Consider the following 20,907-nt stretch of genomic DNA (forward strand, 5'->3'; position numbering starts at 1 on the left):
TTGTAGTAAATGTGTGCTATATGGTCTTGACAAACAAAGAAACACTTCCCCTCCTCTTTTAGGCGTCCTTTTCTTCTTGGGGGTTTTAATATGATTGAAGATTGTAAAAACTTCAACACCTTGGTAATCTAATATATCACAAGGATGACTGACTTGGCAAATCCAACTATTGAAAACAAAGGACATGGTCTAGACTAGTCACATATCAATTTTCATATCAAAATATATTCCCTAATCACCATGTATTGGCATTTTTCCTTGTATTTATATCTATTGATTTATTTTCCAAAATATAATGAATCTTCAAAGTTTTATATCACAGATCTACTCGTACACAAAATTTAGGCTATGACTAAGCTGTCATGTGGTAATATTAGGTATGACCGTTTTAAGAATAAGAGACAAAAAAGAAAATAAAAGAAAAGAAAAGCGGACACTATACGCCCACGATCAAGTCCTTGAGGTGAAACTGTTTGGTGACTAGAGGCTGGCTCAGGTTCACGTACGAGAGCATTCTCGTACACCCTTGAGCCAACCAGATGACCCCTGTTTGTTCCCAATTTGTGGATTCCATTTGGTCGGCTTAGGGGTGTACGAGAATGTTCATTCTCACACGTGAATCTGAGTCGAGCTCTGGTGACTAGTTGAGTGTTGAGTACATGCTCTAGTAGTACTGATTTTCTTTTCCTCTTTCCTTGGGCCTTGGAGGTACTAAGATTTTTGTGAAATTTTTTAGAGGGTTCTTGGAGAAGACACCTTGGAGAGGGATTTCCATACACCCCAAAAATATTTTGCTATACGATAGCTATATGACCCCAAGATTCCTTGTTTACATTTGAATTTCCAATTCAATTAGAAAATTTTAGTTAGCTAATTACAGGTTTTGTAAAAATCACAAACTATGCTGGGAATTCTCAAAATGCTAAATACCTAGCGAGGATATGATCCAGGTTTTAAAACTTGAAATCAACGGGATCAGTCAGAGAAGATTTCGATCCAAATTGGATCGAAATCAGCCTGAATCAGTTCAAGAATCGGGAATATAAGCTATTTTATGACGAAAATCGAATTGGTTTGAAGAATTGGAATTGGCCCATGAATCCTCCCAACTCGAGATGGTTAATAAAGAAAATGATTAAGAATCGGCCGATCCAATTCCGATTCAGGAAGCAACCATTAGGAATGGTAGAAATCGAGATCAGTGGCAGCTGATCCGAATCCCGATTCTTTAAACCATGGATACGATGGACACGCTGCCGCTATGTCGTGTCCTAAAGTGTTCGACATCTCCATTCGTGCTTCCATTGGTTAGGCTTAAGAGATTCCCCCTCACACCGGCAGCGTATCGATCTTCTCCTACCCATCAGTTGCAAATGGTTTGGAAAATATTGCTTCAAAGATCTCAGGCGAAATCCCGAGCAGTTGGAGGGATTGATTGTTCCATTTCAGCCTCCGCACGAAAACCCCAGAGTGCCCCAACTGTTCGTGGTGTTTCTTCCCAATTTTGATTTTACATCGACGCTTATCATTTTTTCTTATATATAGGTTTCCATCACTTCATGGTTCCATCAAGTCAACTGGCGTTGGTGAAAAATTTCAAGCTAAGTCGAGATTGGCACTGCTCGTTCCTCTGGTGATTCATGATAAGTCCCATGGATAGATTTCTTGGAAGAATTACTTGTCTTCATTGTTATAAAAAATTCCAGACAGATTACCTGTTTTAGTTTCCTAGGGCATTACTTCAAGTTTCAGTGAATTGGGTTTTGTGCGGAAAATGGTTGGGAGTTCATGGGTTCAGGTGTCTACTTGCCCCACTGTGTTGCGCACTCCACAGTTGATCTTCCAGGGTGAGTCGTCGCGCAATTTCTGGCCATATAGACCGTCGAAGAAACTCGTTCATGTCCGAGCGAGCTCAGCCGACGCAGGACAGAGTTCTCAGGCGCAGTCTTCTTCAGAGAGGAAGAACCCATTTGCGGTTATTATGGATGTCCCTGGAACTATCTGGAGGCAAACTTTGCGTCCTCTTAGCGATTTTGGGTTTGGTAAAAGGAGCATTTGGGAGGGAGGTGTCGGGCTTTTTGTGGTTTCTGGGGCCGTTCTCTTCGCACTTAGTTGGGTTTGGCTGAGGGGCTTCTATATAAGATCTCGATTGAGGAAGTATCAGGCGGTTTTTGAATTTACTCAGGCTTGTGGCATTTGTACTGGAACGCCGGTCAGAATCAGAGGGGTGACCGTTGGCAACGTCATTCGTATCAATCCCTCCTTGAAAAGCATTGAAGCAGTCGTCGAGGTGCGTTGCCTGCTGTCATTTCTTTGACCGTGCAAAGCTTTATTTGGACTTCACTTCTCTCTGAGGATTTATTTCTTGGGAAGAAACAATTTGATGGCCGCATTGGTTTTCTTGTTTTCTCATTGTCACTTCTAACCCGTCTTTTATTTTGGGAACGTTGCACATTGCTCATTGATATCATTGGACTGGTGAGTTACGTCTTGTGCTGCATGAGATATTCTGAACATTCAATACTACAGTAAAGTAGATCGCTTGGCTGGGAAGGGGATTATGTGACTATTTTGGATACTTGAGCAGTATGGTGTACAATAGGCAGCCCATTGAATTGATATCCTGAACTTATAATCATGTAGGCAGTAGTGAAGTTAGTGTTGTAGATAACTAGGCCATCACATTAATCGCCATTTTTAGTTTCGTCTGCAGTTGTATGTGCAACTTTAGTTTCCCACTCAGGTGGCACAATAAAGCCCATTATAGTACTGGTCAATAGAGAAACCTGAATTTTATAGTCATGTTAACCTCTGATTGTTTGTATTATTAGATATGTAGATAAGTCTGGAATATTATTTAAACCTCTCTCTCTTCAATTCTAGTTGCCAATCTGATGTGTCCTTCTTTGTTGAAGCTTGGGACAGGCAGTGCAAAAGCACTGTTAGAGTTTTCAGCTCAAACGGGTTTACACTAGGGTTTGATAGTGAGTTGTGAACTTTGCACAGATTATGAACTATTCAGTTGTTCATACATGAGGTGCTCCTTGAGTTGACAGGTTTTTGATTGATGAATGTTAGAGTGGGTTAAGGAGACTTTTCAACGATACCCTCTTGGATATGGAGTTTCTTCAACTTAGTGGGAACTTAGTGAGAGAGGTGCATCATTAAGATTGAACCTACCGTTCAGTTGGAATCAAACTGAAGGAAAGATTTTAGGACAATTGTAAGATAATTCATGCTTTATAGAGCTGGGTGAGAAAGTATTTGAAGAACTCTTTTGTTTTGTCAATAGGAAATAATACCTCAACCAAAGATAAGACTCTAGGTAAATTGGAATGATGTAACAGGATCCATGCAGCTGGCTTCCAAAGCTGATTTTATAATGACGATGATGATTCCGATTGAAGTTTCTAATTCAGGTCCATTTTCAGGTGAAAGTTCTGTCAATAGAATTTATCGGACGTTGGAGGATTCTGTTATTGAACAATGGAAATTCACAATATGCATGATATTGACCATTTTATAAATCAACTAGTGTTCATTTCACAGATATTAAAGAGAATTTATCCTATCTTTTACAGGTGGAAGATGATAAAGTAATCATACCTCAGAATTCATTGATCGAGGTGAATCAGTCTGGCCTTCTTATGGAGACCCTGATTGATATTACACCTCGGAATCCACTTCCAACACCTTCAGTGGGACCTCTTGATCCAGAATGTGTTAAAGAGGGTCTAATTGTATGTGATAGGCAAAAGATAAAGGGACACCAAGGAGTAAGTATGGATGCATTGATTGGGATATTCACCCGTCTTGGACGTGAAATGGAAGAAATCGGTATTTCCAAAAGCTATGCATTGGCTGAACGAGTTGCATCTGTTATTCAAGAGGCTAAACCACTCCTCCAAAAGGTGCGCGCATCAGTATCTTAAATTGTCACTTTCTTCTTATATTCATGTGTTTATTGTTCCTTTATTCACCTTCTGCATTTAAATATTCCCTTGCTTCTGATTGCTCTATCTAGCAGTTCAATGATAGTTTGTAATGTTGTTACATTGTCTGTCTAAAGATATGTATGCTTTTTTGCGAGAGAGTATTTCTTTATGAAGAAATAAGGGATGAGGACATTAAGGAGAGATGGAAAGATTATTTCTACAGCCTACTAAATGAAGACATTTTGAGTAATATTGTCCCGGAATGCTGCATTACCCATCAAGACACCGCAAGTTGTAGATATATTTGGGGTGCTTGAAATTAAAGAAGTTAAGGAGAATGAAAGTCACCTAAGAAAGAAACTACTATTACGGAGAACCAATTTGGTTTTATGCTAGGAAGATCCACGACAGAAGCTATTTACTTACTTAGGAGGCTTATTGAAAGATTTAGAGATTGCAAAAAGGTTCTTCATATGGTCTTTATTGACCTAAAAAAAAACTTATGACAGAGTCTCTAGAGAGTTAATGTAAGTACTAGAGAAGAGAAGTGTTCCAAGTAAATATGTGGACATAGTTAAAGATATGTATAATGATGTGGTGACTAATGTAAGAACTGTGGAGGGTGAGGGTAGTGAATTCTTGATTACAATTGGGTTACATCAAGGATCAACTTTAAGAATTTATTTGTTTGCGCTTATCATGGATGATTTAACCAGAGATATTCAAGATGAGGTTCCTTGGTGTATTCTTTTTTGTTGATGATATTGTTTTGGTGGATGAGACAAAAGCAGGGATTAACACCAAGTTGGAGTTATGGAGATCAACCATGGAATCAAAATTTTTTTAGATAAGCAGAACACAGATGGAGTATGTGGTGTGTAACTTTAGTTACACTAAGATGGATAATGAGGTGATGAAAATTGATGCGAGGAAGTTTTTGCAAAGTCATTAATTTAGGTATCTGGGTTCAATCATAAATAAAGAAGGTGATATAGAGGATGGTGTTTAAAAAAGGATGGATGAAGTGGAGAGATGCGTTTGGAGTGTTGTGTGATTGACATATTTCTTTAAAACTTAAAAAGAAAATTTAATGGGACCATGAGACTGTCATACGATCAGCTATGATGCATGGTGCGGAATGTTGGGCCGTTAAGAAGCATCATATAGATAAATTCAGTGTAGCTGAGATGGGGATTAATTGAGGAATGATCATATTAGAGCTAATCTGGGAGTAGCTCCGATACATGATGAGCACGAAAAAATCGTTTGAGGTGGCATGGCCGTGTTCAACGGAGGCATTTAAATGCTCTAATATGGGGGAGTTGTTTGATTCTGATTGAAGGAGCTAAAAGAGCCTGGCGCAGACCTAAAATGACTCTAGGAGAATGCGTGAGGAAAGACATGAATAGCTGAGGCCTTGCATCAAGTATGACCTCGAATAGAGCTGATTGGGGGGTAAGGATCTATGTAGCCGACCCCATTTAGTTGGGAGGCTTAGTAGTTGTTGTAAAGTATTTCTTTTGCATGAAAATAAATAAAGCCAATATTGAGTTATTGTGCTGCCTAAGTTGTAAATTTCATTTCATTTTGGCTGATATTAGAAATTTGGGAATTCAACCAGCAAACTGAAACTTGGAAGCCTCCTGAAAAATTGTGGTTTTGTTTAGATTCATCAATTTGGTCCTTTCAGGTAAAACCAAAATTTGGCTGAAATTTTCCACATTCAAAATCAATAAACTCAGATTTCAAAAAAGGAAAAAAACATCCAATTTCTTGTGCTCTTTATGCCCTTTAATCTGTGCAGTTAGAGAGCTGATCACAATAACTGGGGGCCGAGTCCCTTGATGCATTTCACGACTCTTTGACGGCGCTGCCTCACCTTTCTGTAATGTAGATACCAGCTCAACTAAGAACCAACACTCCAGTAGGATTGATGTACTGCTATTCTCAGGCCTTCCTGTAACAATCAAACATCAATTCCAGTGGCTGATTCTGTCTTTCGAATGGTCTTCAGAAGATCAGTAACATTCAAGACAGAACTCTCATTGAAATCAATTGGAATATAAGATAAAAAAAAAGAAAATATAAAATAGAGATGAAGGATAGGATTGGATTGAGTATCCCTACTCTCTCCTGGGTCTCTCACCCACTCACAAGTATAGGAATCTTACCCTCCCCACTGCATCTCGCAGGCTTTTGGTTGAAACCAGCATAAACATCTTTTTATTTGAATCATTGGAGGCTGAATATAGCCCCTGTTTTATTTATTATAGCAACTGGGTACAGCAAAATGAATTTTTTTCCTTGCGTGGAAAGGAATTCTGGTCATTATCTTATTTAGAAACTAAATACAAGTAAATGTAGTTAATTAACAAAATAGAAAGAATCCTAAACCAGTAACTACCTTTACAAGAAAGAAATCCCTCCAAAATAGAAACTATTTTAGTCCCCCACGCAAGGACTAAATAAGAAATACAACAAAGGTCCTAAATTATAGGAAACTCCGACATCTCTAAGCAGCTGGACCCACCAGAAAATCTCTCACGCAATATTGCTTCTTGGCAGCATCTTTCTCTAACGCAAGCTGGCATGGGTCCCACAGAATATCTAAAAAAATCTCCTAAGTATGCTGGGTCAATGAGGGAATGAACCTGTACATATTATTATTGATTGCATCTCAACCACCATCGATCTACATCACTCCGTGCATCTACTACCTGCTTCAATTAACTTGGAACTGCTTTACAGATGTGAACAAGAACTCCATTAGAACCAAGGTTTTAAAACTTGGAATCAGGAACGGAATCGGTCAGAGATGATTCCAATCCGAATCGGATCGAAATCGACCTGAATCAGTTCAAGAATCGGCAATCTAAGCTATTATATGGTGAAAATCGAATCGGTTTAGGAACTGGGAATCGGCCCATGAATCAGTCCGATCAAGATGGTTTGTAAAGAAAATGACTAAGAATCGGCCGATCCAATTCAGATTCAAGAAGCAACGATTAGGAATGGTGGAAATTGGGATTGGTGTCAGCTGAATCGGAAAATTCACCGATCCGATTCCTGATTCTTAAAACCATGATTAGAACTCTACAGATCGACGGAGGAATCTTCCCCAATCCGAAAAGAATAAAGAGAAACTATTGTTGCAAACCTAGAGAGCATCTTGGTGACGACAATCACAAAGAAAAGAAGAGAAGTAAAGTTTAGATAACCAAAGTATTAAAAGGGCATACTCAGTGCACAAGGCTCCCACCACTGCGGGGTCTGTGGAGGGTCATAATGTACGCAACTTACCCTTGCTTTCGCTGAGAGGCTGTGTCAATAAGAAAATCCCTTTTTTAATAACAGTATAATCATATAAAGTATTTATGTCCTAACACTTTAAAGGAGATGATCTTTTATAGGTTTAAGGAGATGAATACTTTGGTTATCTAGAGAGCGGGCCTTGGTGCAACAATAAGGTTGCTCCATTGTGACCATGTGGTCACGGGTTCGAGTCTGGAGACAGCCTCTCTGCGAAAGCAAGGGCAAGGCTGCGTACATTATGACCCTCCCTAGACCCCGCAGTGGCGGGAGCCTCGTGCACTGTGTACACCCTTTCATTTTACTTTTTGCCCGTCTAGTATAACACATTTTTTTCTTTCAACGAGGGTAAATCATGTTATTTCACATGTGTACTAGAAAAATGTGCAAGACAATGACAACTTTTGATAATGACAGAATGATAATACTCTTTCAAATTATTTTGAAAACCCTTTTTTACCGAGTCAAAAAACTTTTAGGAATAAGACAAGAGGCAACCAAATGAAGTTGTCGAGTTCTAAATACACCTATAGAAGTGTCATTTAGACAGTCCCTTTAAAAATACCATTACATAGCTTTATATTTACCCTGGTAAATAGGTTAAACTGTTCTTACTATTTATCTGTATTCTATATATATATATTTTGTTAATGTGTGAATGTATCCTGGTCGGCCCATTAAGAGAAGCTTATATGCTATGTGGCATGTGGGCCCAAATTTTGTGGACAGGTAGACCCCAAAGTCCCTGCCAAGTTTCAGTCTAATCTGAGCTGGCCAAGTGGCAAAAAAACAAGCATTAAAAAAATTGGGTTTCCAAGAGGATACATGGTAACATGGGATTGTCGAGGGGTTGCATTGACTTCATGGGAGCATATATTGAATTTGGGTCTGAATTTTGACACGTGGCTACCTAGGATGTTGCCATATTCATCCAACTGTAGAATCACCATGTCATCCTGCCACATAGCAGAACTGGGTTGATCACCAAGAGATTGTTATCTAGACTGGAACATCAAAGAGGATATTTTCTCATTTTTCATTTACTTTTTACTTTAAAAAAAATTATATTTACTGAAAACGTTCACTAAAATTTTGGTTGGAAATTAAAATTTCCAAAGTACCAAAATTTTATTTTGTGAGAGAAAAATGAAATAAAATTTTTACAACTTTGTGTGTAGCCATGGATGCCCTTTTGTCTTCTTAATCTATTCAGATTCCTGGGTTGGGGTTGGTATGTTTGAAGGAGTATGATGTTTCATTATTTGTTTATTTAGATATGGATCGCAGATTATAAATTCCATTTGATTAATCAGAAGGAGGTCCATGGAGCCTTAGAATTTGGATTTGTGGCATGAGGATTGATGAGTCTGAGCAACTCTGATGAGATTATCATTTTAGAAGGTGCAGATTATAAATGCCTCTTTGATTAATTGCATAGAGATCTATGGCGTGTCAGAAACTTTGGGCTTTAACCAATCTTTTTCTTGAGATGGAGATTGGTCATTACAATGGAATTGTGGGTGTAGATCTGAGAAGAAGCTGCGAGACTTTGTACAAAACCGGTTCAAAGGGCTACTAGTGTTTGAGTGTTCCTTTAACTGTTTAGGGGGAGCCTTAGGTTTTGAGGTGAGTTAGAAGTAGCATCAAAGAGTAGGATTGATATTGGGTGCATGGTAGGAATGAGACTTTGGAATGTCTTTTTGTAATGAAATTGGGACTCCTTGTAGATGTCTCTCATGTTGTATAGGATTGTCAGGGACTTAGTGATTAAGGATTGTAGCACAAGCATCAATCATTTAAATATAAATTTTCATTGTAGGCATTTATTAGAATGAAAATATGTAATTTATTTATGAGTTGATGTTCTCTGTGGGGGAGCGTGGCCCCTGCGCATGTGCGGGGACCAATGAGAGCACACACAGTGGCATCACGGAGGCAGCATTTCCACTTTTCATGGGGGACGGGCGGTCATTTTGCCCCCTCTGTGTCTGGCATGGGTGGTACACTCCCCCAAGAGAACTTTTCTTCATTTATTCATTCTACCATCACCAAGCAGCATGAAGTCATTCACTCAACTTCAGCTTGTCCTAATATGGAAGCTGCAGGTCACTTTTATTGGTTGGATGTTACATCTCCCTAGGTGCAACTCAGGCAGATCAACCTTGAACCATATTGAGCCAGCCCATGGGTTCAACCGTATTCAAAATTCATTATATGCCCAACACAACCTGGCTTTAATTGCACCCTACACATCTTGATACATAACATCTTCAGGCTAATGGATCATAAATTCTGAGCTATGGGACTGTTGATATGAAATTAGTTGACTTGAAGCAGAGTGAGTGATAATGCTTATAAAAGTTGGAAAGAATGCTGATTGGAATTCACTATCCTGGTTTGTCTGGGATTTTGCTGGATCTTCATATGAGAAGGCAAGAAGGCGTTGCTAGTCTCTTAACTGTGGAAGATGATGGTGGGCTTCAAAGAAAAATTCAGGGACATTGAGATTTGACCGTGAAGAATACAAGAGAAATCTTATTTGAACAAATTTCGAAAGATATGTTTCTCTTTTGACACTTTGTGGCCAGAGAGGATGCAAATAAACATACCATATGAAACCTAGGTTTCTTACCACTGATATATTGTTCTTTGCCTCCTCCTTACTCGTCCCTATTATAGCTTCTGAGCAGTCTATTGTAAATTATCAAAGCAAAGGCAGAAAATGAGAATCCAAGCTGAGGCGCTGAGCAAGATTGTTATTCAACAAGCATCTATCGCTTTTATCTCTATTATCACAAGTATTGATGTATATAGCATGTTTGCTATATAGCTTTTCTTCATAGTTTTAGTGAATATATAGCATGTTTGCTATATATCTTGCTGCATTAGTTTGGTCATATTTAGCCAAAGTTGGTATAATTTCCAGTGTCCCTTCTCTCTTGTCAGAAACTAAATCATGCTTACATTAAGTGTTCCCCCCCCCCCCCACCCCCCAAAAAAAAAAAAATGCTGATTTGTGAGCAATGTCCTGAACTGCTTGGGGATTTTCAGCTCAAGAACTATGATTTTGCATTCCTTTTAAATAATCTTCTATGTTAGTCTAGTGTGTCTGATGACTTTAAATTCTTAGATATATAAAAAAATAGTAATAGGAGTTTCTTATTCTTAAAAGTCCATTTAGTGATGCAGTAGCAATCCCTTGGATCAGCCCAAACCCATTGGGGGGACCCATATGAAGACGAACCGGATCCAATTAGGTTGTTGGGTTTAGTAGGATATCTTAGTTTATTTATTTATTTAGATTTTTATTAGTTGGATGGATTTATCTTGTAATTTTTTATTTTTAGTTTAGGCTAACTGGTGATAGCGTTTGAGTCCATGTTTTATTTAATCTTTAAAGTCCACATTAGAGTCAAGTTTAATTTTAGTTTTAGATTACAATTAGGATTCTTTATTTCCTCTCTAAATATAGGTTTGTAACCGTTATTTTACTCAGATTTAAGAATATTGAATGAAAATTGAGTTCGTTAGTTGTAGCCACGAACCGGTGAGTGTGTGCTCCCTTCCCTCTCTCTCTTTACTTCTTCTCTCATCTGTCCCCTCTTCACTTCCCAGCAACGATTCTCTATTCTTCTCTTTCACCTCTTCTTTTATTTCTGTTTCTTAAAATATTGTTGGAATATGGCTATTAATGTAACATGGGTCGACCCATGATATATGATCGACCCATGGGGTATTTTCTATTCTAGTTAATTAGGGTATTATTGTAATTGTTGTATTCTGGAATTTTCTCCAGATCTATTATAAATAAATCGTGGAGGGCTATCACATTGATAAGCCATTCCAATTGTTTCTTCATGGTATCAGAGCCAAAACCGATACCTAAGAAATAAATCCCAAATTCCAAAAAATCGATCTCCCTCCTTGAGCTTGATTTTTGCCTTCCTCCATCTTTTCCCTTCAAGATCTATCTCTCTTAGATCGATTAGACTAGTTATCCTAAAACCCTAAACCCAACTTTACAGCCGAGACTCTTTTTCTCCTCAAGTCTCCACTGTTTCATGGAGGCGGTACTTTGAGGTGATCAAATAATGATCTAGTACCTGCCCTAGATCTGACCTCCTTTTTTATCCTATTTTATGATCTCCATACAGATTGAGATCAGTGTTTGAAGATTGAAGACTTGCAGATTTTTTTCTAGACACGATATTCATCAGCCACGATAGATCTGCAATTTTTTTTTCTCAGAAGTTCTCGGTTATTGGAGTTCTCGGCATTCCAAGATTCTTATTGGCTTTCATCTTATTTTTCCCATCAGTTTTTCTGCACTTTAAGATCGAAACCACAAAGGATCAGGTCTTCTCCAACAGAGCCGAGAATTATTTTTTGCAGGAAACGATATCTGCAATTTTTTGGCACATCATCTTTGTACTTTGGGCTCTTATTCCCTTATTTTTTTTTTTTTTATCGATAGTCTCATCAGTATGCCTGATTCAGATGTATCTACTGTATCCATTGGCCCATCTATTACATAAGGGAATCATCATGATTATCCCTCTTTTCCAGCCAGCCCAGTGAAGCTCGATGGCACCAATTATTTACTTTGGTCTACATCAGTCTTTCTCTCCATTGATTCAAGGGGCTATAAGGGATATATATATGGTACTACTGTTAAGCCAAGTGATGCTGGTTCATTACAAGATAAGTGGAGTTCAAGTAACTACCTGGTTATGTCCTTTCTTCTAAGTGCTATGACTCCATCCATTGCCCGTGGCTATGTCTTGCAATCTGAGCGCCAAAATTTGGAAGGCTGCTAAAGATACCTATTCCCAGGTAGGGAATGATGCACAAGTTTATGATATTCAAAGAAAAATCCATGCAACCAAACAGTTATTGGATGCTCGTCGTTCCACTATGTTACCACCCACACAGCCAGAGAGATCAGCTTTAATAACTTCTGGGGGTGGCTCTTCTAATACTGGTACACGTTCCTCATCTGAGAAGGAACCTCTTAAATGTACCCATTGTGGAAAGGAACGACATACTGTGGATTATTGCTGGAAATTGCATGGTCGGCCATCTGATTCATCTGATGGTCGTGGTCGTGGTCGTGGTCGAGGCCGTGGTCGTGGTCATGGTGGCCGTGGTGGTACACAGGCTCTTACTGGTACTTCCGTTGACCATCATTTATCTGAATTACATCATTGGCATCGCCGATTGGGACATCCACCTTTAGGAACATTAGCTAAAAATTTTCCTGGTTTATTTCAGCATTGCAATCCTCAAACTTTATTATGTGAGGCTTGTGTTTTTACAAAACAAACTCGTTCTATTTATTCTAGTTCAAATAAAAGATGTTCCAAGCCTTTTTCTATGATTCATTCTGATGTCTGGGGTCCCTCACGCACATCCTCTATTTCTGGTTTTAAGTGGTTTGTCACATTTATTGATTGTCACACATGCACCACTTGGGTTTATTTAATGCGGCACAAAAGTGAAGTGTTTTCTTGTTTTAAGGTTTTTTATAGCATGGTTCAAACTCAGTTTCAAGCCACCATTCAAACTCTTCGGAGTGATAATGGTCGTGAATATTTAGACGGAGCATTTCAATTATTTCTTGCTACTCAAGGTATCATTCATCAAACTAGTTGCGTTGACACTCCACCCCAAAATGGAGTACTGAACGCAAAAATGGACATCTTCTTGATGTAGCTCGCTCCATTATGTTTGAAATGTATGTTCCTTCTCATTTTTTAGGCGAGGCTGTTCTAACAGCCGCTTATCTTATCAATAGAATGCCCTCTCGGATCCTTGACTATAAATCCCCTCTTGATCTTTTAAAGGGGTCTTCCTCTTATATTATTCCTCCAAAGATTTTCGGGTGTGTTTGTTTTGTTCGAAACCACTATGCCCATGGTAAACTTGATCCTCGCGGTCTCCGCTGCATTTTTATTGGTTATTCTCCCACCCAAAAAGGGTATAAATGTTATCATTCTCCATCTCGTCTTGTTTTTGTTTCCATGGATGTTGTTTTTCATGAGGCTGTGGCTTTCTTTCCCTCCTCGGCACCTCTTCAGGGGGGAGTCTACATCTACTCTAGAAGATGTGCCGATTACTATTCCTCCTCTTCATGAGCCCATTGATGATTATCATGTACCTTTAGAAGATGGAGATGTCCAGGGGGAGCAGCAGGTTCAGCCAGAGAAAGATTTTAATCAGCAGTATTATCGAAAGAAAAAGGGCAACGACAGCCCACCACTGCAGTATTACCAAGCCTAGAGTTGTCCTCTGAACCAGGATCGAATGAGACTTTCTCTGGTAATATTTCTGATCCTTTAGATTCTTCTCCTTTGGATCCCTCTCCTATTATTTCTGATCCATTACTTGACCTACCCATTACTCTTAGGAAGGGGAAAAGATCTTGTACGCAACATCCAATTTCTTAGGTTGTTTCGTATGAATCTTTGTCCCCCTCATTTCATGCTTTTGTTTCCTCTTTATCTTCTGTTTCCATATCACAGACTTGGCAGGAGGCATTTGCAGATGCTAAGTGGAAAGAGGCCATGGTCGAAGAAATGCAAGCTCTTAAGAAGAGTGGTACATGGGATCTTGTTTCCCTTCCACCACAAAAGAAGATTGTGGGTTGCAAGTGGGTCTTTGTAATTAAACAAAAAGCTGATGGAACTGTTGACCGTTTTAAAGCAAGGCTGGTTGCTCGCGGATTGACCCAAACATATGAGATAGATTATTTGGAGACTTTTGCGCCTGTTGCCAAGATGAACACTATCAGGGTAATTCTTTCTTGTGTTGTGAACCTTGGATGGGGTCTACAATAGCTTGATGTTAAAAATGCCTTCCTCCATGGTGAATTAGAGGAGGAAGTATATATGGATGTTTCTCCTGGATTCTCATCTACTGCAACTCACGGCAAGGTTTGTAAACTTAAGCGGGCTTTGTATGGTCTGAAACAGTTACTATGTGCATGGTTTAGTCGCTTTCAGACGGTAATGGTGACATTTGGTTATAAACAAAGCAATGCAGATCACACCTTGTTCATCAAGACGACGGGCAGCGTTATTACTCTTCTCATAGTATATGTCGATGATATAGTCGTAACTGGAAATAACCCTGCTGAAATTTCCAAGTTGAAGACTTATTTGGCCTAGGAATTTGAGATCAAGGATCTAGGCATACTTCGCTATTTTCTAGGGATTGAAGTGGCCCATTCTTCTCAGGGGCTATTTTTATCTCAACGCAAGCATACTCTAGATCTTCTTTCAGAAACTGTCATGTGAGGCTGTTCTCCTGTGGATACTCCCATATAGGCCAATGCTCGTTTTCGAGACACTGATGGTGAACCAGTGGACAAGGGGAGATATCCGCGGTTAGTCGGGCAACTAATTTATTTATCTCACGCTAGGCCTGGCATTGCCTATGTTGTGAGTCTTATTAGTCAATTTATGCATGATCCTCGGTCTAACCATCTGGAAGCCGTACTTAGGATTTTGAGATACTTGAAGCCAGCTCTTGGTAAAGGAGTTTTATTATCTCGTCATTATCAGCTATAGATTGAGGCCTACACTGACTCAGACTGGGCTGGTTCTCATGATCGAAAATCCACCACAGGTTTTTGTACATTTGTGGGTGAAAATTGTGTTACATGGCGCATCAAGAAGCAAACTGTGGTGGCCCGTTCCAGTGCAGGGGCTGAATTTAGAGCTATGGCTCTTGGCAGTTGTGAGCTATTGTGGCTTAAAACCTTGTTACAAGATTTGAGTATTCCTATCACTCTGCCTATGCGACTCTACTGCGACAGTAAATCAGCAATAAGTATTGCCCATAATCCAGTTCAGCATGATAGGACGAAACACATCGAAATTGATCGTCATTTTATCAAAGAGAATCTGGATAATGGGACTGTTTGTGTTCCTTATGTTCAATCTGGAGAACAATTGGTTGATGTGTTCACCAAAGGATTAAGTAGAAAAGTTTTTCAACCTCTAGTGTGCGAGTTGAGCATGACTGATATCTATGCACCAACTTGAGGGGGAGTGTTGGAATATGGGTATTAATGTAACATGGGTCGACCCATGATATATGGTCGACCCATGGGGTATTTTCTATTCTAGTTGTTTTTCTCTATTCTAGTTAATTAGGGTATTATTGTAATTGTTGTATTCTGGAATTTTCTCCAGATCTATTATAAATAAATCATGGAGGGCTATCACATTGATAAGCCATTCCAATTGTTTCTTCAAATATCTACACTGTTACTTTGTTTTTGGTGGGAGCATCACCCCCATATTATTGGGTTAATCCCCTTTGTGTGTTGTCTTCTCCTACCTGGACTTTGGTTCCTTGGTATCTATCTTTGGAGTGACTCTGTAGCTAATCTCTGGTAGCATAACATTACATTCTTTGTATGAATTAAACCTGCAAACCAAGTTGCTTCAAAACGATCGCTAGACCCAGTTTCAGTCATTAAATTATATTATTTTGCTCGATCTTTTGGATTCTGGTTGAATCGATTCCATTGCCCTCCAGGTTAGATATCCTTGCCTGAAATTTTGAGTGGATTGGATAGCTATTGGCAAAGATTCCCCACATGAATCCAGTTTGGGTTCTCTGCTGCATGGAAAAAGAACTCGGTCGAAACCGACTGAAACCACTGAGATATCTCAGTTTCGCAAGAAACCGAGATGAAACGTAGTGGGAATTTAAAAAGTTCTAGGTTTCGATTGGTATCGACTGATTTCGACATGTTTCGACCTTATCTCGGTAGTTTTGACCTGCATACCTATATAAGTGTCACTTATCCCCATCGAAACTTGAGGAAACCTGGCTGGGAACTAGGCCAGACACTTATTTATGCCAGAAACCAGGCCAGACACTTATTTATGCCTAATATCATTCAAGTAAGTGTTTTTATATTGGTATTTCATTTACTTAAGATCTTATTCATAAATAATCAAATACCCCCTATTTGAATCCAATAAAAATAGTTAAAAAATAAAATTCCGAAAGTATAAAAAGTTAATCCCCCCCCCCCCGTGTTCAAGAACAAAAATTGGATTTTCGACGGTAGGTAAATTTTCAACTTTCTAATGCTGGGGTTTTTCTCAAATCTAAAAACTTCATAAAACTTAATATGGTAAAACATTGTTAAAAACCAAAAGTGCGGTAAAATATTCATTTGTTTTGACGTCTAAAACAATATTTTCATTTAGAGCGATTTGAGTTATGTTTCAGTCAAACCTTATTCGATACCATGTCCAAGAACGATATATAGTATCATACTTGGATCAAAACCGCAAGTATTATTTTTAGTGTTTTCTATGTGAAAGTAATACATGGATTGGGTTTAAAATGTCAAAAATAGGCAGCAAAACAAGAATCAGGGCAAAAAAACAACTTCTGGGCCTCGAAACCAAGGATTGAGTTAGCCTGGAGAAAGTCTCAGGTTTTGACCGAGATATGGTCAAAACCAAGACGAACGCGATTTCTGGCTGGTCGAAACCTAGCTGAAACCTGAGTTTTAGAACCTTGTTCCGCTGGTTTTACACGATACCAGGAAGAAGACGACTTAATGTTTTCCCTTTCTTCGAGCCAAAACCTTATCTATCATGTCTTTTAAATTCTTTTAATTCCCAGCTTACCTTGCACTAGTTCACTCACACGTACACCCCATTACCTTGTGTTCCTATTTTCTCATAGCTTGGTTCTAGTAATTACAACATTGCCCCTTTATCTTGTATTTGGGTTTTCTAATTGATTGTGTGAGCTCATAAGCGATCTGAGTCGGGTTTTTGAACCCCAGATCTGCATCATTTAGCGTGTCTTTAGAATCGGAAGTTAGTGAGAGTTTAGGATATGGTTGGGGGGTATTTGACTTTGATTGGCAGTTTAATGTTCAGAAACATCAAAGTGATTTCTTATCTTCCTGTCAATTAAGTCTCACCATTATTTTCTTTTTTCATGAATAAATATTATTTATCACAAAAGAAAAAGATGATTTAGCCCCACTCAAATGAGGTTGTTGAGTGTTTCTTGTGATCTTAAACAGATACTTAGGTAGCCTTTAAGATTTCCTACCGCTGCATACATTGAATACAACAGGCTTTAAGGTTAGTAGATCAAAGACGGAGTACATATGTGTAACTTTAGTCACACTATGATGGATACTGACATAGTGAAAATTGACGAGAGAGAGAGATACTGCAAAGTGACTATTTTAGATATTTGGGGTCAATCATAGATAAAGAAGGTGACAGAAGATGATGTTTTGCAGCGAATTAAAGTGGGATGGATGAAGTGGAGAGCGGCGACTGGAGTACTGTTTGACCGACGTATTCCTTCAAATCTTAAGGGAAAGTTCTATAGGACCGTTGTCCGAACGGCTCTGATGTATGGGGCAGAATGTTGGGTAGTTAAGAAGTGCCATATAGAGAAGCTATGTGTAGCAGAGATGAGGATGTTAAGATGGATGTGTGGCAAGACTAGGAAGGATAAAGTAAGGAATGAATATATCAGAGCTGATCTAGGGGTTGCCTGGATCAATGACAAGCTTCGAGAATGTCGTTTGAGGTGGTATGGCCATGTTCTACGGAGGCCAGGAGACGCCCCCGTAAGGAGTGATCTGATCCAGATCAAAGGAGCTAAAAGAGCTAGGGGCAGGCCTAAAATGACCATAGGAGAGGTTATAAGGAATGACATGCATAATCTAGGCCTTGTACCAAGTATGACCTCAGATAGAGCCTACTGGAGGTCAAGAATCCATGTTGACGACCCCATTTAGCTGAGATTTTCCTTTCTTCCCGGGCTGTTCCACTTTCCTCTTACTTTCATTTATAATTTCTCACTTTTCATCTCTCTTTTTTTCCCACCCTCTTACGTTCAGTCATGTTTTCTCGACTTTATTTTACGAGGATCCATGTAGCCGACTCCATTTAGTTGGGATAAGGCTGAGTTTTTTGTTGTTGTTACCTACATTGAATAGCATATTTGTGAAGCATGAGCCATGAAGAGTAATATTAAACCATTCAGTAAGGTACAGACAGTGTCAATATCCTCATTCATAATCAACATTTAATGCAGGCTCATGCATGAACTTTGTCTTTGATGTAGTGATATCTCAGATAGAAGCCATGGCGGAAGATGCTCATCCTTTGCTTGCTGAGGTTTGTAATAGTGGTCTTTTGAAGGAAGTAGAGACTTTAACCAGAAGCTTGACGGAAGCAGCTGAAGATTTGAGGTAAATTTCCAACTTTACATCCCTATTTTCACGAGGAACAGGAGAGAGGGGGGATCTTGTTTTTTTTTCATAATGTGACATTCAAAAAGTGTATGTCGTGTCGTTGAATTTCATAATAATGTATGTTGAGTCTCATAATCCATACTCTTGTTTCCTAATTTGGTCATGTGCATATTCTGTCTGCAGTATCTGTATACTCTCTACTTGTGCATGTATAAAATCAAGAAAAGGGGGAAGACAGAAAAATTAGACATTCGTACAGGACTGGTTGTATGCTTACTTGTATGACATGGATAAGCTATGTTCTTTGTATTATGCGTATGGTCTGCCAAACTCTTTGCTTATCCTTCTACTTTAACCAATGCTTGGTGACATTTGAGCTTGTCACTGATTTGCGACATGGCGGGCATGGGGGAGTACTTGTGATAAGAGGGTCCTACACTATACCTACTTCTGTGGTCAAGTTTTAGCCCTGAACACCATGCAAAGTGTCTAAAAAGTGAGTTCAGAGTGACATTTACAGAAATGCCAGTAGTTTCCTTCACAGTGAAATGGCGTTCTTGTAATTTTATTGAAGTCTGATCTCACTTTTAGCCACTACTTGTGTTTGTTTCAGGGTGTAATTTGACCAGTCAGATGGGTTTGGGATACTCGTCTGCATGGGCCCATCCACAGCCATCCATAGTAGTGACAACTCTAGGTCTCACCAACAGTAGTGGCATTTAGATTTTCCACTTGCCCAATAGTACTTCTGTGGTGTTGTAAGAAACTTTTTCAAATCAGGTTTTTGTCAGCACTAATATGCATCAATAAACTACTGGGAAGAGATTTGCTAGGTGACCCACCAAGATTGTTTGCTGGGGCCTTGCAGAGGTCTCTATTTTAGCCTCATAGATGGATGACATGTCCAACGTAGAGCATTCATCACCATGGGGACTGAATCTAACAGCAGTGGTTTTAATTCGCAATTGCCAGAAAGTAGCCCTTTGGATTGCCTTCTATGCCCCAAAGGATGTTTGATGACTTGCCTAGAAAAGCTGCCCCTACTAATTAAAAGCATTTGTGTGATTGTTGCGTGATTGGACACTGTTTGGCTAGAATGGCCACATGCTCACAATGCTGCCTTGGAGTCTCCATTCTCTTATTTGCCTCATCTCTATTTTCACATGTTGTGACTGCATAAGTAGTATTATATGCTCTCACACTCTTGTTCTCTTTTTCTCTCTGTGTTTACTATTGGTTTGGAATTACTTTATCCCATTGCTTGCAGAAGGGTGCACTCATCCATCATGACTCCTGAGAACACTGAGCTGATTCGACAGTCTATTTACACCCTCATATTTACTTTGAAGAACATTGAGGTGAGAATAGTTTGCTGCCTAGATTTTTTGTACTGATTTAACCTGATTATTTTACATTTACATGGATTTTATGGAAACAAATGAGCCTAATGTGTTCTCTGGTTGTATGTAGCATGCTGAAAATAATGTGAAATATGTAACAAGAAACCGAATTAAAAAAAAAAAAAAAACGTTTGAGATATGGTTGAAAAGTGGAAGCAAACTTTTTGCATTGTCGTACTTTCTACTAAACTAATATGAAATATTTAACAAGAAGCAGAATGAAAAAAAAAACTACATTTGAGATAATGGTTGAAAAATATTGGAAGTAAAGTTTCTGCATTTTTACACTTTTGTATTAAAGTTAACTAATTTGGTTGGAAACTAGAGAAAAATTATTTGTTGTATCCAGTAAGTTGTCGAGTTAGTTACAAGATTATTGTCGTTTATGATTGTAAGAGGTTCAATTTGCCTTTGTATTAACTTTACGTTACTTTATGACATTCTACATCCAGCCAGATGTAGCTTAAATGTTTCTCACTTTTTTATTTCCTAAATCCTTTCATCTCCACAGAGTATTAGCTCTGACATTTCGGGCTTCACCGGTGACGAAGCTACAAGGCGCAACTTGAAATTGCTCATCAAGTCCCTTAGCCGATTATTGTGAGGAGAAAGTGAAAGGTGGGCATAGCATTACAGAACATACAAGAGTAAGTTAGATGATTTTAGGGGTCTCATACACCCTGATATAAAAGAGGAACATCAACTATGTCACCAAGGCCATCTGTTTGCATATTCCGTTCAGAGAAAATAAGTGTCTCAGCTTCAAGTTGTCTCTGATTCAATGATTCCGAAACCTGTTTTGTTTTTCAACCAAGTAAAACAGAAAATCAAGTTTTGATAGATGTTTTACCCCACCCCACCCTGTTAAATGGAATTTGAACTTTGCTTTCTTTGTGTTGGTTTTTATCTTCAACGTGTCATTTGAGTTTTTAAGCTTGGATAACCAGTCCAAGTTGGGTGTTCATTGCTCTACAACTCGGTGTTCTACAAGTTAAGCAAAAGATACATT

At 38.8% G+C, this 20,907-nt stretch overlaps 1 protein-coding gene across 1 annotated transcript; it reads left to right on the forward strand.

The window, feature by feature from the left end:
- The first annotated feature begins 1,583 nt into the window (after positions 1 to 1,583).
- Positions 1,584 to 20,671, forward strand: LOC122652774 (protein TRIGALACTOSYLDIACYLGLYCEROL 2, chloroplastic). Its single transcript, XM_043846627.1, has 5 exons — positions 1,584 to 2,290; positions 3,582 to 3,911; positions 18,380 to 18,495; positions 19,766 to 19,856; positions 20,410 to 20,671. Exons 1-5 carry the CDS (start codon positions 1,775 to 1,777, stop codon positions 20,500 to 20,502), a joined length of 1,146 nt encoding a protein of 381 aa, XP_043702562.1. The 5' UTR covers positions 1,584 to 1,774; the 3' UTR covers positions 20,503 to 20,671.
- Positions 20,672 to 20,907: the final 236 nt, after the last annotated feature.

This window comes from Telopea speciosissima, chromosome 2 (genome assembly GCF_018873765.1).
Source record: "Telopea speciosissima isolate NSW1024214 ecotype Mountain lineage chromosome 2, Tspe_v1, whole genome shotgun sequence".
NCBI lineage: Eukaryota > Viridiplantae > Streptophyta > Magnoliopsida > Proteales > Proteaceae > Telopea > Telopea speciosissima.

What these genes read in the sequence shown, in the direction of transcription:
- LOC122652774 (XM_043846627.1), top strand. Translation starts at nt 1,775, where the DNA reads ATGGTTGGGAGTTCATGGGTTCAGGTGTCTACTTGCCCCACTGTGTTG. An exon ending in CTAAACCACTCCTCCAAAAG is followed by an intron (nt 3,912 to 18,379) that starts GTGCGCGCATCA and finishes GTGATATCTCAG; the next exon opens with ATAGAAGCCATGGCGGAAGA. An exon ending in TTACTTTGAAGAACATTGAG is followed by an intron (nt 19,857 to 20,409) that starts GTGAGAATAGTT and finishes TCATCTCCACAG; the next exon opens with AGTATTAGCTCTGACATTTC.